This window comes from Strix aluco, chromosome 3, assembly GCF_031877795.1.
Source record: "Strix aluco isolate bStrAlu1 chromosome 3, bStrAlu1.hap1, whole genome shotgun sequence".
NCBI lineage: Eukaryota > Metazoa > Chordata > Aves > Strigiformes > Strigidae > Strix > Strix aluco.
The window spans coordinates 67,451,648-67,470,705 of record NC_133933.1 but is presented as its reverse complement, the minus strand read 5'-3'; the positions used below and the strand labels follow the sequence as shown (position 1 = coordinate 67,470,705).

At 38.5% G+C, this 19,058-nt stretch overlaps 1 protein-coding gene across 3 annotated transcripts in view; it reads left to right on the top strand.

Moving 5' to 3' along the window:
• The first annotated feature begins 705 nt into the window (after positions 1 to 705).
• The window catches only part of PEX7 (peroxisomal biogenesis factor 7), a 49,455-nt gene continuing 31,102 nt past the window's right edge, over positions 706 to 19,058 (top strand). The window contains exons 1-5 of one of the 3 annotated variants that reach the window (XM_074818987.1): positions 706 to 970; positions 2,222 to 2,279; positions 3,787 to 3,937; positions 8,399 to 8,476; positions 8,769 to 8,877. In XM_074818987.1, coding sequence (XP_074675088.1) covers positions 826 to 970; positions 2,222 to 2,279; positions 3,787 to 3,937; positions 8,399 to 8,476; positions 8,769 to 8,877 — 541 coding nt within the window. In that variant the 5' untranslated portion in view covers positions 706 to 825. The remainder of the gene's footprint in view (positions 971 to 2,221; positions 2,280 to 3,786; positions 3,938 to 8,398; positions 8,477 to 8,768; positions 8,878 to 19,058) is intronic. The other 2 variants (XM_074818988.1, XM_074818986.1) reach the window with 2 other exon arrangements.

Genomic DNA, 19,058 nt, shown 5'->3' with positions numbered 1-19,058 from the left:
TCTGTGGTAACTGGGGGAAAGATAAAGGCAGCTGGGAGAGATCACAATCACTGACTAAATTCAAGACCAAAAAGACTTCCCTCCACTGCCTGTAAGGAGCATGTGTGCTAATTTACATAGCAAGCAAGGCTAATTTAAATGTAACTAACCAATAACAGATAGAATGGTAATTATGGACCAATGAATGTAAATTTAGGTAAGATTTTACTAACCATGTAACAAGATAAATAGGCTGTAGTTCCTTTGTATGGTGTGCTAGCTTTGTGGAATTACCATCTAGCACCCATCTCTGCTCAGATGTGAAATAAAGATACCTCAACCCTGCATGTATTGGCTTGCATACCAGATGAAAGAACCCTTCGTTTGGGATAACAGTATCAAGTTAATAAATTTCTCAGCAGGCCCTCCTAAGCTTACAGCTTTCCTCTGAAGAGGTCAGAGGACAAGCCCGCACCAGAGGGATCAACCACAGAGGCCCAAGGCTGCAGCTACCACCTCTGCGGAGTCAGTCAGAGCGGGTCCGGGCCGCTGGCGCAGTGTGGCAGAGCGCGACGGCCACCCAGGGCCACCAGCAGTTCCCCTGGAGCCCAGGGGCGCTTCTGAGGCGGCAGCAGCGCCCTCTCCGGCCGGGCCCGCCCGGGCAGCCCAGAGGGACGGGGCGGGCGCGACCTGCCGCGCGCTGACAGCATCCTGGGCCGCCTTCTGCCATCATCAAAGATGGCGGCGGCGCCGCAGCTTCGACCCCGCCCGGCGGGAGAGGCGCTTCCGGCGGGGCCGTGAGAGCGGCGGCTCCTTCGCGCCTCGGCCGAGGCCCGGGCGGGGGCCATGGGCACGGCGAGTGGCGGCGCCGGTGCCGGTGCCGGTGCCCGTGCCCTGCGGCTGCCCGGCCTGCACGGCTACGCGGCGGAGTTCTCGCCGTACTGGCCGGGGCGTGCGGCCTGCGCCACCGCGCAGTACTACGGCATCGCAGGTGCGGGCGGCGGGGGCGGGGCGGGTGGTGGGGTAGCTGTTAACGTACGTGCCCGGTGGCGGCTCCTGAGGGGGCTGGGTCTCCGGAACGACAGTCAGTGTCCGTAAAAGCGCTTCGAGTTTTCCTTTTCCGTTGCTTTTGTTTTGCTTTGGTACAACGTGTATTTTCTGTGAGCGGGCTGAGGTTCCCTGCCCACCGGCCTCCGGCTTGTGCAGACCCGGTGGTGGTTTTCACAAGGCCTTCTCAGAGGAGTACTAATTTTGTAGGGTTGATAATAAACACAGTAGTAGAGACATACACAGTGCGAATGAAATGTCTGAAAATACTGTTTGTGTAAAATTTTCACTGTTCTAGTCTCAGTCAGTCGGTGTCCCGACAAGCCCTGGGCGACTCCGTGGTCCCGCTGCAGAGGTGAGCTGAGCTTTCCTCAGCATTGGGACCTCTCTCATATCCAGGAGGAGCATTGATGTTGGAAGCATCTATTTTAAATAAAGTGGCTAAATGTGGAATTACTTTATCCCAGTCATACAAGAAGGCAATACTTGTGTGTGTTTTCTCAGAACTGAATTATTACTGAATTAACTGAATTAGACTGGACGTTAGGAAAGAATTTTTCACCGGAAGAGTGGTCAGACAGTGGAATAGGCTGCCCAGGGAGGTGGTGGAGTCACCATCCCTGGATGTGTTTAAGGGTCATTTAGATGAGATGTTGGGGGATATGGTGTAGGGGAGAACTTTGCAGAGTAGGGCTGATGGTTGGGCTCGATAATACCAAGGGTCTTTTCCAACCTGAATGATTCTGTGATTCGTTTAATTTCTGGTGAGCTGTGTTTGTATTACTAGATTCAGGGGAAAAAAAGGTTAGGCCCGCTGTGTCATCAGAAGGATAAAAAGGAACCCCGTGCTGGTATGTCTGTAATGTGAGGCTCATGGGGAAAATGCACTGTTCGGCTTTAAAAGTGAGTTGTTCCTTTTCCAACCTCACCTACAGATGTATTGGAGAAAAACAAAACCAAAAAACAAACAACAAAACAAACCAAAACCCCACAAAAAACCAAAAAACAATCTGTTGTAAATGAATTACTGTTTTAGAGAACGTGAGACAAGAAGATGTTTCTTTATGCAGTTGTTTGGCCTCTTAAAGTTCAGATGCCCTTTGTATTTGCACACGGGAGCTACCTCAGAACCACAGTAGTTTCCTTTAGCATGGGGGAACTAGTTGTGATGTTTTGTTTTATTTTGCTGGTTTAGGTTGTGGAACTCTGGCAGTGCTGGAGCAAAATGAAGCTGGGATTGCTCTGCTCAGGAGGTAACATAGCTTTATGTTTTATTTTTGCAAGAGAAAAACTTATTATGTACCTGTGAGTACAAGACACAACCCAAATATTTTGTGCTGTTGTTAGCAATAATACTATTATGTCCATGCTATAGTATCTACTGAATACATGTCTTTGTATTTACTTACAAATGAATGTGTGTGTATTTACATATAAATTATAGGTTTACATTGCATAGCTTTTATTATAGGAAGTAATATGGATTGCACCCTTTCTGTAGCGTAAATCATTTTGTAGAAAACTGACAATGTAAATTAAAAGTAGCCTCTCTGTCCTAACTTGAAATTTAAAGTTTTAGTTTTTTAGGAACAGCGCACTGCCGCCTAAATTTATGCCCTTATGATTGACTTACACTGAAAATAGAACAGGAAGCTACATAAAGTCACAGAGGTCCTTCTTAGAAGATCAAATATTTTAAGGGTTTGATAAGAGGACTTTGATTTGTGTTCTGAATGGGAGGATCGAAAGGTTAGGAAGGAGAGGGTTTAATACTTGACCATCACTGACCTAAAATTTTTTTTAAGTTTTGAAACAGCAATTGTTTAGAGTAAGAAGGTTGAAATAGAAATGCTTAACAAATAGTTGATCACATTCAAAGAAACTGTTTTTAATTCATAATTATAAAGCAAGACTCTGGAGCTGTTCAGCACTCTGTAAATCCTGCTAAGTGCTCTGTTTTAGTACTGTTCATTTCTATGTTTCCGGTGACTCCACTTATTTTGTGGTAGAAAGTCCTTGTAACTTCCTGAGCCATAAGCTGTGTCATTGTCTCTACGAAAACGTTCTGTCTGTGTGCCTTTCCTTCATCATTACTGCAGGGTGCCTTGAAGTTCAGCCTGAGCTTAGCTGAACCTTCAGTATTCATATTTACCATCAGATAACAGCACGGTCATTGACAGTTGTTGCAGAGCAACTAATATACAGTATCAGGTCCCATATGATGAGTTGTTGGTGTGTTGAAAGCCTTTTTAAAGGAGTGTAGAGATCTCTAATATGTTCATGACTGTCTTTTTGTTGGTTTTTCATTGTGATTCAGCTTCCTAATGGTATTGTGAATTGGATAGAGCTCTCCCAACACAAACAGTTTTATTTCTTTGTTTACCACAGTTCTTACAGACAAAGGGCTCCTACCTCTGTAGCAACATCCTGGAGAAACTGTAGATCAGACTGAAACATGTGGTACTTCTCTGTTGGCCTAGCAAGCTTAATACTGAAACCAGATTTCATTCTCTGTGTGTTGAAGGTCCTTGGCTCATTTGTGCTTTAACTTAATCAACCTATTCTGGCATACAGTTGTAAAAGTTGAGATTATAACAATTAAGCTACTTCTAAGGAGGTTTACTGGAAGCTCAAATACATAAAAATGCTGTTTAAATGGTAAAGAGGGTGATTTAAAGAAATACTGTTTTTGCACGTAACTAGTCCAGACTTTTATGTCGTGCTTTCTCATGGACAAATATCTTAATTTTTCTGATTTAGTTTTGACTGGAATGATGGCCTGTTTGATGTGACCTGGAGTGAGAATAATGAACATGTGTTGATCACTTCTAGTGGAGATGGATCTCTGCAAATCTGGGATACAGCTAAAACCAAAGGTCCTCTGCAAGTCTATAAAGAGCACACTCAGGAGGTAAACCAGGCAAACTTGAAAAATTTAACGGACGATCTAATGTTTGAATTATTAAAAGACTTATCTGTGGATTTATAATCAAAAGTAGGTTTTGTCTATTTTTTAACTTTGTTTGGGTCCATGGTTTGAATTTATAACAACATTATTTTGAATATAAAGTGATTTCCATGTTGTTCATATTTTTATGTATGTTCATATGCTGTAGTAGGTACTGTTTAATTACATAAATTAATATATTCAGAAATAGCGTTTGTGGTTTCTTATAGGCCAAGTAATCATTGGATTGTATGAAAGTACTGCAGTCATTCTGTGATTTTTAGAGAGCATTATTGGATAGGTCTAAATCAGCTGATGTATACAGCAGTGTTATCCTTGAGGATATAGTGTGATACACATTATGCAGATCCTTAGGACTTCTGTTGTACCTGGGAACTGTTTATCCTTTTCCATCCTAGCATCTGTGAGATCCTTCTCAAATAGCAGTAGTCAAAGATTGAGACATGTATTTTTTCAGCCTTGGTTTGATACCGTTGCATTTGATTTTCTTAAAATCTTGGTTTCTTTATGTAGTGCATATAACATTCTTCTCTACCCATACTGCATGTTCATAAACGTATTTGCGTATTTTTAAGGACATTTGTACTTAGTATTTTTCTCTTCCCCCAAGTGATTTTTCCTACCCCTTTCTTTTTTCTATGCTTTCCTTCTAACTCTCCACTCACTTCTGTCAAATCTTTGAACTTTAGATGCAGTCAGTTTCAGCCTGAATTACTGACACTTTATCAAAATGACATAAATCTGAATAAAATAACCTAGTGGATATGTAGTCAATAAAAATGATGGAAGAAATCCAGTTGTGTATTCACAAAGACCTCAAGTTTTTTTCAGGTATAAAACACAAAGCTGAGTGACTGCATGTTACATGACAGCCTGTCTTCCGTACCAGATTTCTTTGTAATTTTTCTACTTTGGTTTAATATATATACTATGTAAATAAAGAATTTTGAGAGATGAGTTTGTAGTTGTGATCAGGATTTTATGATAGTCTTCAAAGGCTGATGGTAGTAATGGAAAGATGTAGGCAAATCATAATACCATTTTTTTTTTGTCTCTATCATTTTCTCATTGAAATTCTGTCCCTAAGTTTATTTTGGTTCTGCTACACCATCTGTTGTTAGTGAAGTAAACATTTCTGTGTCCAAGTATTAGTTTAGCAGGTAGCATGGGGAGGTAGATGCATTCAGCCATGAGTTAGAAAGCCAGTATAGGACACATGGGCTGAGTGTTTACTGAGAGATATGAAAGGTTTGTATTGATTCTTTATAAACATGCATCAAGAGGATAGATCTCAGAGGGAACATACCTAATAGTTTGTGGTAAAAACTGACAGACAGTGCTCTTTAAAACAATTGACTACCTTCCTAATCCTTAATCCCTGCCTGACATTTCTAACGCCAATTTTGTCACTCCATTTTATAATATTTCTAATGCAAGATTGACAGGGATCTACTTCGTGTTTTGTAAATGAGATCATTGTCCCTCATCACAAAGAATGTGCATATTTAAGTTAAAAGCACATCTTCATTATCAGAGGACAATGAGTTTTATTCCAGCACTAACCAACTGCTGAATCTCATTAATAAATTAGTCTAATTTACTTTGGTTTTGATGAAGTCTCACTGGAATGTGAGACAGTAGAATGCAAGGATTAAATTTATCTTGTAAAGTGAGTTTGAACATTTATTTCAAACTATTTTTATGTTTTTACATCTTTTTTTCATCATCTTTTCATCTTGCCCGAGGCATTTCTTTCTGCTGTTTAGGCATAAACTAGTATTAATGTATTTTACAGTTGAAGATAAAGCACTAAAAGATTAATAACTAAGGTTTATGCTGTGTTATTAGTCTTTCCCAGTTGCTCAACACAGCTTCTATTGAAGCGTCTGTAAATTTACATTGGATGATAGCATGAAAAGGAAGGAAGAATAAACGTGAACCTTACTTGGTTCTCCATACCTCCTTCTTTTAATTCTCTTCACATTACCTGGACCTGTCACACACCAAATGAAAAATAGCTCTTGCTTTTTCCGAGCCTGTTGTCTGTTCTGTTTATAATTCTTGCCTGAAGGAGAATTTGCTCAGGTCCTGTTGCCTCCGATGCAGCTGCAGAGTGCTGGGCAGTCCCAGCCATGTCTGCCATACGTACACGATCTGTGTCACAACACGTGTTCAATGGATCTATGTGTTGATAGCTCGCAAGTGAACTATAAGCCATATGAGCACTTTGCCTTATCTGTGCAGTAGATCTGATACATCCCAAATATGTGGGGCTAGTGAATTGTCTGACGCAGGTGCATATTTCTCAGAGACGTGTTTTTTTCTGGAAAATTCTGGACGTAAATACGAGTGCCAGAAGCTTCAACTGAGCTGACTTCATAGGGCTGTTGTGTGAAAGAGGACACTATGTAGTGATACATTTAGGGGCATTTCCAAACAGCAACAGGTTAGGAGTTGAACACAGGCCGTCACATAGATTCAGGGTGAAGGGGAGAGGCTAATGTTTGTGAGGACCTCAGGAGCCACTTCAGTGAGCTGTGAGATCTTCCGTTCTTAAAATATGAGCAGGTACTTGTCTGTCTCCTTTGGTATGATTTTACTAGGAGGAGTCAGGTTGAAAGAGAGGGTGTTTTAATGAGCTGTAGTACTGGTAGTTAGCTGACAAAAGCAGAAGAGCCAAGAGGTTAAAGGCATGGTTTGGAAAAACAGAAGAATTACCTCTCCATTTATTTTTGTCAAGTACTATCTAACTGTCTTGTACATTCGGATTATAACCTCCTCAAGGAAGGGAGCGAGCACAAAATGGTGCCAGAGTAATATGCCTTTCAGTATATGGCAGGCAGGACATTGTAAAATAAAAAAGGAAAGTTGCAGATAGTGCACTTTTTTTCTGGGGGTAGTGGTTGCCTTCCACTTATGGGAAATAAGCAAATAGATGAAAAGCAGTTAAGTTAAGCTGGATCTTGCATAGATTTAAATATTTCTTAGGAAGGAAAATGCTCAGAAGTAGCTAAATGATACCTCATTTTCCTTTCTCATACAGGACACTTTCCATAGAAGACTGGCTTCCACTCATTTTTTTTTTTTCCCAGTCCAGCTTCTCTGCTTTTTTGTTTGTTGATACAGGTCCAAACATTTTCACCTTAAAAACAGGGTTGCTGTCATTTAATGCACAATTCCATCTATACAAGACAAACACAGCATCTAGTATGTTGACTTGCAGATTAGATCCAGTGCTGTGCTAGAACTAGATTGTCCCAGCTGGAGCACAAATCCTCAGTGGTTACTGGCCTGACTGTTGAGAGCAGCACCACCTACTACTGGTAGGCAGTGGCCATATTTCTGAGAAGTGTCATGGAAGGTCTGACTGGGTTAGGAGGTGAAACAAATGAACTGCTTCAGCTAATATTTACCCATCTTAGCACTGAAACGTTTCATGTCCCACCGCAGCTTGTTGAGCCATTTTGGTGTGAGGTAAAACTAGACAGAATAGAATGCACCTTCTATAATGTAGATAAAGTTACAATGCATTTGAAGATGGACGTTGTGCATGTTCTTGACTTTCAGATTTGAAGATTTGAAGTAATTTAAAGATCTACCTTAGAGCGTTTGTTTTTGCTGAGGCAGCAGAGCTGAAAAATCAGCAGTGAAGGATGGAATTAAGGTATTCTCTGTCACAGTGGGGACCAACATTAGAATAAACTGTCAGAGAAGAGGGAGCTGATTTCAACTACTCAGTGAAAAGCAATTTCTTAACAGCTGAAATGATTAGTTATGAGAGAAGTTGAGTTTTTAATTTTGTTTTATTTTATTTGTTTTGAGGATATGAATGGTAAGAAAGAGTGTCATAGAACCTGGAAAAGATGAAAATCAGGAGTATTTTACGCCATGTATTTCTCGTAAAAATTAGATAGAAAAGAGCATTTATTATAAGTCAGCTAAAACCTCAAAGTCAGCTCGAAGAGAGATGGCATTTACATTGTTAGCATTTCGAAACTGTAGATATTTTGAATACAATTGGATCAGATATAAGAAATCAGTCTGAATTATGGCTTTTTACAGTGGTAGAAACTTCTGACGATGGCAGGTCTATGTGGATTTTGTTACAACTTTTTTTTTTCCCTCCTCCATTTTAGCCCATCTGTACTTTTTTGGATACTTTTCTGAGCCTATATATGTACCTTTAATGCCAGACTAAAATGTTGAATTTATTTTTTGTTCAGGTAAATGACATTGTTGGCAGCTTTGTGGTGCTTGACTGGTGTGGTTTTTTTAGCTGATTATGATACAGTCTGCAACTGTATCATAATAGACTTGGGTCTATTTCATGACACTTTGGCTAACTGTAGTCTCAAACTTGTATTCTAATGCTCTTTCTAAACTAGGCTGTTATATCATTTATAGGCATATAGTGTTGACTGGAGCCAAACTAGAGGAGAGCAGCTAGTGGTGTCTGGTTCATGGGATCAAACAGCCAAGCTGGTATGTTGGTTTTCTGCTGAAGGTGAAAAATGTGATTTGTTTCAGATCTGATAGTTCTTTGTGTTAAGAAACAGCACTGATTCACTTCTCCTCTTTATTTTTACACTGAGGCTGAAATTCTGTTTTAATTGAGACGTTGCTTATCAGTTTAAGTATACAAATACTTTTCATAATACATGGTAAAAAGAAGTTCATTTAGTCCTTTCTGTATATATAGAGCTTTTTTATGTATGAAACCCTTTCCTTTCTAATTGAATGTGTACCTCAACAGTTTTCTTTTTACTTCATTCAGTGGGATCCAGCTGTGGGGAAGTCATTATGCACTTTTAAAGGCCACGAAGGGGTCATTTACAGCACTATATGGTCTCCACACATCCCAGGTTGTTTTGCATCTGCCTCAGGTAAACATGGTGGTAAAGGGGATCTCACAACAAACCTTGTATGTTACTGGATTAGTTCAGCACTTTGTCCAGTAGATGGTAGTGTGTGTCACACATAAAGATGGAAGAAGGGAAGATAAACATATTGCTGCAGCTGGATTTGTAGGTTCTGTTACAACTTGTAAATCATCCTTTTGGCCATTTAAACAGGAATCAGCAGTTTTCTAGCAGTCACTTCAGTGACTTTGAGGCAATTTTTTCTGTTATTTCATGTAGCTCTCTTCCATTCACCTCACTCTTGTTATTGACCAATGAATCATGTTATATGCTTTATTTTGTGTTCTGGCTTATATTTTTGTTCAGATTATCTCAAATGTTAGTAGACTGTTAGCTTTGTGAGAAACATAGTCAGTTCCCATTGAACTGTTTTAAGTACTGCTGGAGATCTCTGTGCCTTGTGCTTTGGGAGAGGTAGTCATCAGTTTTACTTTTCTGCTTTGGCCAGTGATATGAGTCTTGCTGGTCAATACAGTCATAATTGGGTTGGGTGTACCTAGAGGCAAAGAGACTGTATGGTGAGGTGACAGTGTTTTTGAAACACTGCTCCTGCTCCAGAGGCACAAGGAGAGCTCTGGAGTGAGACCTGGAGCCTCACTGCTCATTAACTGTGTAAGGGGTCCTGTGAGCCACGGAGTTTGCTTGGGAGATAGAGGGGCAGTAACACACTGCCTTAACTCAAATAGTGTAGAATAACTCCAGTGGCTTAAATTTCTCTGATTTCAAGTCTGGACTTCTGTACTGATTTAAATAGAAATTGTTTAGCTCTTATATCAAGAGGGTAAACAAGTATAAATATGTTTTCCTGCTACTGAAGCTAAAGAGAGACAGTGAGTACACAAAGATACTGGTCTTCCGTATGCCATGGGAAGTTTGCTGAAAAAGTGCACATGGCTTTCATAAACATTCAGTCTGGCTATTTCCATTTGACTCTGCTTGCAGAGTTGAACTAGCATGACTGACAAGTTAAATGTATTTGTTTTAACGTAGTAGTGCTTGGAAGACAGATGCTGGAGCACAGACATTTCCAATTTATTTGAAGTTTCATTGAGGTGGCACTTAGTGAGGTACCTATCTAATAGGATGTGCAGAAACTTACAGGATTGTAAATTGTATGAATAGTTCTAATGAAATGCAGCTATATACTACAAAATACTAGTGAAATACCATTTGGTCAAAGGTAAGTGGAGAAAGCAGTTCTTAGTGGGTTTTGCAAATTCTAGGGAATGTTATGATCTCTTTAAAAAAGTCCTGCTCAGAAGCCTCCCCTCCATGGTAGTCTTATTCATACAAAATTTCTGACATTCTAGATGAACAAAAGGGCTTTACTGATCCAGCTAGTTATTTCAAATTTGATTCTCTAAGCTGTGAAGCCAAACTCTCTTCTAATACATTGCCACTTGAACAATTTTGGGAAACACTGATTGTTAGATGCTGTATGTGGTGGTACTTAAATTGGGTACAGAATTGATCTGTTCTTTGAGTGACTCAGTGGGTGCAGCTGTTGCAAGTTTTGACTAAAACACTAAAGAGTTCCTGTTCTTTTGTGAATTTTACTTGGACTCTGGAAAGGGACTAACATATACTGCTGGAGCCTGAAGCTAATTGCAGTCAGTTTTCACTGATTGATGATTCCATAGTATTTTATAGGAAAAACAACATGCACAGAAGACACAATATTTTTCTTCTGTAAGTACTACTCAGGTGTGAAATAAAAATCTTATAGTGTAATGCTAGGTGTAAAATCATTAGGTAAGGTAAAATGAAGTCTTCAAAATGATGGTGACCTTTCTTAAGGTTTCTGAAATAAAATATCTGGTGTGCTTCTAAATGAAGTAACTTCAAACCAAAGATCTTGCATAGAAATCATGACATGCCAGTGTGGAAGAGGTTTCTTCATTTGCTTTTGGTTTTAGTTTACATTGGAATTTTCCTGTGGTTTGATTAGATTACTACAGAAAATACACGTTGGGAGTTTTTTCTTCGGTCAGCAGGACTGTGAGTAGTAGAAGTACTCATGACCCTCTAGCTTTGGGTGTAAATTCCATCTTCTTATTGTAAGAAGGGCATATCAGCGAGTTTATATTCAGAGAGTTTACTTCACTGTGTAGTGTTTAATGGCATTCTACTCTGTCAGTCAAGATACGTGATGAAAGTCAAGTGGAACTGTTCAGCAGGAGGGACATCCTCATTTGAAACTTGCGATGATCCACATACTTTATAAGGATGACAGAAACTTTTGGGACAGAAAGCTTAATTTCACTGATGACTGATCTTCTATTAAGCTAAAGTTGGAGCTGGAGAAAAACTGCAATCTTAACGTGATAGTATTTTGTCGAATTTACAGTTGTTCTCTCTTTGATACACTTGCTGGAAGGGTAGAGCTGAGGTTTTGTGGTCTCTTGCAACTTTGTGTTGTCTTGAAAATTAGTAACTGAAAATGTGTCTGGGTGAAAACTTTTTTGTACTTCCTTTCATGTCTTTTAACTTTTTTAAAACAACAGCTTTTTGAAGGGTATTGTTGAAGGATATTGAAACATCCTCTTTTTGAAGGAGGCTGTGCTGCTTTAGGATTGTAGTGTGTGTGTGTGTTCTTTATCTCTCTTATCCCTCCTGTCCCCTTTCTCTCATCCCACCTCACACACACCTACTCACAACCAAATACTTACTCATATCTTAATAGTATAAAGTCTTAGCACTTCAGACCAGAAATGAACTGTTTCATGTTGCAGCATCTTCAATTTTGCGTGTGTTAGTAAAAGAAGTTAGATATGTTGTTAACCATAGATTGGAAAAAATGTTGGTCTCGAAATGCTTCCAATTTAACTAAATTTAAGTAAAGCAATACACTTTTTTTTTTTTTTTAATTTTAAAGAAAATAAGCAAGAGGGAAGGAGGAGGTTTAGGAACCTTTTGCATGCTTCACCACTGCCCTTTTTCTGCCTTTATTTGAATTCAGACAGATGCCAACAGAAGTTTAATTTCCACTTACCTAATTAGTTTGTGAACACTGAAAACAGAAAACCACACACAACTGCAAGCCACAGTAAAACAGCTGCTCAGAAAGACCCTTATGTGTCTAGACAACTTTTGCCTGAAGCTAATAAGGTTAAATCTTTGCTTTTGGAACATAACTTTTTCTCAAACTATTATGAGACTAGAAAAAGAATACCAGTGAAGAAAATGAGAAACCAAAGACTGCAATATAAAGCAGTTGAAAAATAATTTGATACTAAGTGTGGTTACTTTGCGTCATTAAGTCTCCCATCTGAATACATACAGGAAAGCTCAGTTTGTCTGCAGTGGACAATAAAATGAAATTGAATTACAGAAGATAAATATGTCTGATGCTTCAGTTAAATTACCTTTAATTCAGCATCTAATATACCTCCATTTAACATTTACAGGGATGTGTGAGGTACTTTACAATGCTGTTGTCTTCATGTACAATCATTTATACTCTCAAAAAGCAAGTAAATGGCTTATCTTTTTTTGTTTGAAATTGGCAGTTAATAGTAACAGAATAAACTGTTAATTCTGTATATGTAAATAACTTGCTGTTATTATGTCAGTAACAATTTCTGAGCTGATAAGATAAGCTGGATGTTCAGGTGTACGTGCAGCACCAAACCAGAGCCCTGGTAAATGTCTGCCTCACGCTGAGAAAACAGTGATGTGGAAAATGTCACTAAAGGAGTGACATAAATGTTTAACAGCATCTTCATGGCTAAAAGGGTTTAATGAGTCATTGTGTCATTTGCCCAGAAGGGATTTTTTGTGTTTTATTTTTTTTACCCAGAGAGCAAGTTGGTGAGGAACACATAAAGAAGGTGCCAGATGCACACATTAATATATAGTCAAATGTAAATCAGTTCTACTAAATGATTCTCTGTAACTGCAGAGCAGTAGGCCTTGCTCGGTCCTGTGGTTTATAAAGAAAGCATCTTTTATAGTATCTACTGGTTTTATTGCCCTTTAAATTTAACAGTGGTAACTTAACTTGTGAGTACCATTTTACCCTTATCTGCATAACTGTAGTATTCTTTGGTACAGATATGACACTGGCAAATGAAAATATAAATGTTTGGATTTGACAAAGCCCAGATTTAGAATGACTGCTAGCTTTTATCTTAGCTACCAGGACCTCAGTTTGAATGCTGCGTTCATTTTTAAATCATTACTATGCTCCTTAAGTTTACTGATCAGTGCAGATACGTACTTTTCATAACATCTTAAACAAATCATGAGTAAGGGAAAGAAGTGTTTCTTAAATCTGCAAGATAATCTCTGTATTCATCAGTATTTAGATCAATTAATTCTACTCTTTGCTCAAAGATTTATTTTTCAGACTGAAAGCCCAGGGCGAAAAATTTTCTTATACTGCAAGGTGAGATTATTTCTGAGAAATGTTTATTATGTTGACAAAAATATTGAGGAACTGTAGCTTTGCTGGTTTACAAATGAACTTGTAAATCCAGCCTCCACTCTTTGCAAGCCCTTGCGTTCAGTGCTAGACTTAAGGTTAAAATTAAAAAACATTGTTTATCTCGTATTCTGTTTTATTGCCACCCTTGACATGGTGAGTTGCCTTTTAAAAAGTTTCTTTTCTTGCCTACTGGTCTCTTAGTGACAAATGTGTATAGTCAAGGTATTATCAAGCTGTAGTTTCATAAATCAGGCTGGCATGCAGTCTTGGCACACCTTTCTGTGTTTGGGATCCAAATTGTGAAAGAAAACTAAAAATGAACAAATTATTTTGCATGAAATAAAGAGCTGGGGAAGGTGTACATCTACTAAGAGGATGGTTACTGAATTAGTTGAAAATGGAATAGCCTTGAGTGCAGCTCCTCAATAAAGAGGTGTTCTCCATGTGTAAGTTTCTGCACCAAATTTGGGGTTGTCGGGTTTCTGACTTCAGCTTTCTGAAGCTTCAGCTTACATTTCTGCTTCAGAAGTAGCACAGGGCAAAGGAAGGAGCTGTTGGGGAGTGGGGCTTGCAGACAAGTAATTCCAACGATATTCGTGTTTGTTCAGGTTCCTAAAAAACTGAAGGAAATAGTCTTCTGTTCTGCTATGACAGAGGTTTGTTGTGAGTTCTAAAACACTTTACTAGAGGTTTATATTCCATTAGTTTGTGTGTAGTGTGGGCCCATTCGTTGCTTTTTATGAGTTCTTTCCTGTTTTTGTCCTTGTTGAATGTGCTAGAAGAAATGCCATCATGAACAAGGTTCAAGGCTTTGCGAAACTTGGTAATTTTTGAAATCCAAGTCCTTGAAGGATAAAAGAATAAGAGGCTTCAGTTTACTGCATGGAACCTTGTACAATTCGAGCATCTAGAGAGCAAACTGATTATGGAGTTACTGTGTTCTGTTGCAGTTTAGCTAAACTGCTGTTTATGCTAGAAGCTATTAAAATATAATTTACTTGTTTACATTGTTGTGTCAAATCTGTGTACTGGAGCGAGATGGGTGTTTTCATTTGCAGTCTATTGCATCAAAACATACCAGCACGTTATTGAATTCATCCGAGTCTTGTGCTCGGTAAGCTTTACTAAATCAACCTCTAATGTGCAAGCTGAAATGTTTCTCAGGAAATGAGCTTGGCCCTCAATTTATAGTACATGCTAACCATAGTAAGGTATTGTATGCAGCACATGCTAGACTATAAAGCACTTTCGGGTTATAATATTTTATATTAGAATCTCATATTGTAAAATAATTATTTAGTGTTGAGAAGAAAAATGCAGTAACAGGTTCTTACAGTGAATTAATATGTTTTAGGTATCTAGCCAATATTGCCATTTGCTAAAGAATGGTTTAATAATAAGTCATAAATTAGCTCAATTTTGAAATAAAAATTTTGTCCCAAGGTTTATGTGTAACCATCTTGGAAAACACTGAAATAAAAGTTTTCACTGATTTTTATTTTCTTTTAATCAACTTACTCTTTTCAGAAAAAGACTGTTGAGGTCTCCTCTGAAATAACGTTTAGCTCTTTTGATTTTTAGCTTTACAGCGTTTTGTATCAGACTGAAAAATTACCAGTTGGAAAGTACATTTCCACTGGTAGTTATGTTTACTTGATATCTAGGTTGTGCTACATGGAAATAGATTTTGTGCATTCAGTAGAGTCCTGCTGGAGGATTTAAATAAAGCTGCTATTTGTGTCACTCTATTCCTGTCTCTGTGTGGAATCTCATGAGCTTTATTAATCCTGTTCTAGGTTCGCTTATACTATTGTCATGCTTTAACACCAGCTGATAGCTAAGCCCCACACAGCCACTTGCTCGCTCCCTCTCCTCAGTGGGATGGAAGAGAGAATCAGAAGGGTAAAAGTGAGAAAACTTGTGGGTTGAGATAAAGACAGTTTAATAGGTAAAGCAAAAGCCATGCACGCAAGCAAAGCAGAACACGGAATTCAGTCACCACTTCCCATCAGCAGGCAGGTGCTCAGCCATCCCCAGGAAAGCAGGGCTACATCACACGTAACAGTTACTTGAGAAGACAAACACCATCACCCAAATGTCCCCCCCTTCCTTCTCCTTCCCCCAGCTCTATAGGCTGAGCATGACGTCATATGGTATGGAATATCCCTTTGGTCAGTTGGGGTCAGCTGTCCCAGCTGTGTCCCCTCCCAGCTTCTTGTGCACCCCCAGCCCACTTGCTGGTGGGGTGGGGTGAGAAGCAGAAAAGGCCTTGACTCTGTGTAAGCACTGCTCAGCAGTGATGAGAACATCAGTGATGAAAACATCAGTGTGCTTTCAACATTATTCTCATCCTAAATCCAAAACAGAGTACTATACCAGCTACTACTATCCCAGCCAAAACCAGGACAACTATCTATGATAGAAAGGGACAGCATGATCATTTTAACATGCCTAAAATGATTGGTTTTGAGAGTCATGAGATTTGGGTTCTGTTCTTTATTCTTCTGCAGATTTTCTGCTTGAATCTGGCTAAATAATTTAAGCTGGTTTAGTATTTAAAAAATACATACAAATAAGCAAGTAATCTTAACTTGTAGTCATTCAGTGGCACTGTAGAAGTACTTTAATCAAGGTTTCTTTGTTTACAAGGGCATGTAGTGATAGGACAAGGGGTAATGGCTTCAAACTGAAAGAGGGTAGATTCAGATTAGATGTAAGGAAGAAGTTCTTCACTATGAGGGTGGTGAGACACTGGAACAGGTTGGCCAGAGCAGTTGTGGCTGCCCCCTCCCTGGAAGTGTTCCAGGCCAGGTTGTTCGGGGCTTTGAGCAACCTGGTCTAGTGGAAGGTGTCCCTGCCCATGGCAGGGGGGTTGGAACTAGATGATCTTTAAGGTCCCTTCCAACCCAAACCATTCTGTGATTCAGTGATGTTGCACCATGTATGCCAATATTCATGTCTTCTATACTGAATTATTTTTCTACAGTAAATTAAGATGTATTATTTGGTGTTTTTTTCTCTTTATGAGAGAACAGTGTTAAAAGATCAGATTTCTTGCTTTAGAACTTAAAAAAAAAAAATCAGACTCATTTTTTTAAGTCAAACTTTCATCTAACAGTACTTGGTTCTTGAAAAACATTGTATTTGTCCTGGTTAGAATCCTTTTTGCCTTCATATATTGTTTAAGGTTTATTGGATTTTTATTACTATCCCAAATACCTAGCTAGTTGTACCTAGTACTTCTGCACTGTCTGGCAATGATTGCTTAGCTGATTGTTGTCACAGGATTAAGGAGATTATGATTTATGGATTTGTGTAAAATACATCTGTGTGTAAAAAAACCAGTATTAAACCTACACGAAATGTAAATCTTAGATAAATTGTATCTTTTCAGTATCATACATTGTCATTCACATTAGTAGTCTTTATCCCATGTACCGGGATGATGTACTTGTAGATTAGCATCTCTTTCAAAAATTTTGAATAGATGAGTATATATTGTGTAGTTCTATTGATTCGGCCAAGATTTCACAAATATTCATTAAAATGAAAGAAAGCAAGTACAATATACAAACAAATCTGGAATCATAATTATCTAACAGACCAGCAAAAATCTGTTGCCATAGAGAAATTGCTTCTTACAAAAATAGAGATATTTTGTGGGGGAAATGTTGGCCATTTTTCTGGTTGCTTACTTTTGGATGCCAACTGAAAGTGGCTGTTAGTCAATGTAATTGTACTACGTGTGCTTTACTTCTATTTTCTATTATTATTATTATCCTACTTCTGCTTTACCATACAGAAGAAATGCATCCTTTGTAATGCAGATTTGAAGGAATCGTGAATATGTGGAAATTCCAAAATTTTTAACAACAATTTTTGTTGAAATGTGAAAAAAATATATATTGTGAGGTCATGGAAAGATGTTTGAGGTAAAAAAGTTTGTTAAAATGGGTAAAGTGTCCGGATTACACTGTTTATTGGCTTTTTTTTTTTTTTTTTTAATTAATCTGATTCTTCCACTTACTTAAATGGAAAAGTTGGATTTGCCTTTGGCTGTAATTCAGTCTGTTCTATTCACAGAAAGCTTCACTTGCATGTTATCTTACTCCATTAAAACCATTTCACAAATAGTGCCAGCCAGAATTAATAACAGCTAAGTCTAGCATTTTCAAAGAAATTAAAAAAAAAAAAAAAAAAAGGGAAAATAACTCCTTTTCTTGTGCATCAGCATTTTCTATTAGAAAAGAAATAATTGGGGCAATTGTATATTTAGTGTCAAAATCGTTACTGGCTGAGTAACTTTTCCTAATGTTTTTGGCCCTCATAATGCTACTGTGGTCCATCTCTGTAACAGTTCATTCTAGTTCACCTGTATTTATATATTTATTTGCTTGGGAAAAATGATCCTGTCTGTAGTGAAATATGTGTTTCCCCTTCAAATCTATGTTATCTGATGAAATTAAAATAAAAGCTTTTTAAGAAGTCCATTATAATATCTCTGAAAGACTTAAGACTCAAACTGAAATTTGTCCTCTGCAGGCAAGCAGATTAGTAAGAGTAATGGTGGGTGGATGGGCATCCTACCTTTTTTTGCCAAGACCCTGCTGGTCATGTTTCTTCCTCTCCATATGTTGCCCTGTTTTTATAAGCACTGTAGTGATGTTTGGGGCTTCAGCTGACTGCAGGGTGTCATTGTCAGGAGTGCTATATATATACTGAGCAGCAATCTTGCTCCTGGCAGTATTAAAATAGGTGAAGGGAGTGAAAACCATGAGAAATCATGTGTTGTTCCCACCTTACAGGTAAGGATTTTATCCACCAAGAGTACAGTATCTCTCACAATGATGGAGTCTGAGGAGAAGCCAACCCACCATCAGAGCGAAGTTTCCCGTGATCTATGTAGTACCACACTCATAAGGCCACTCTTGTGTCATGTAGTGGAACGAAGCTCTCCCTAGCTTCGTTTCTGTATTCAAACTTTCTGGTCGTTTTATGTCTTTGCGAGGTCTACAGAGCCTGGTAGTTTGTGCAATAGGAATATTTTTGTTGTGGCTCTAGGGATGGTTTTGTTTGAACTGTGGCCAGTTTCTTGAAAAGAGCTATGATTTTGTGTGCCCCACTGTATATTTTTAAGGCCAGTGACCGACTGGGCGCTAAAACCATCAAAATACTTGTATCTAAACAGCATAAAAATAATAATTATTGATGATAACCAATTTGAGGATTTACAGAAGTGTTTCTGGTAAAGAAACATTAGTAATTTCTTCAGTAGCAAGGTAGAACAGTGTTTTTTTAAATTTAGGTAGTATGGATACATGCTTTCTGTAGAAATCATGGGTGTTTGGATACAGCTTCTAGTGATTTCATTTGTCTCTTGGAACGAACACAGACATAATCATAAATTCTAATTAATTTTCTCTCTCTGTAAACAAATGAGCTTGAGGGTAAATTTTTGTGGATACAAAGCTAAATATTCCGGGTTAATAAGAGAATTACGATTAGAAAAATTGAAAAGCATGGTTGTCTTGTCAGCTGATGCAGTTTTCCTTGTCTTTGTAAGCCATTAGGAACTGAATTTGTAAGAATGGTATACACAAATGCTGAAGAGCTTTAGGGGTAGAAGACAATTTGTGGCTGGAGGTAGAGAGGCTCTTAAGCTGCAAATTAAACTGCGAATTAAGCAGCTCTTAAGCTGATTCCCTTCATTGCTCTCTGA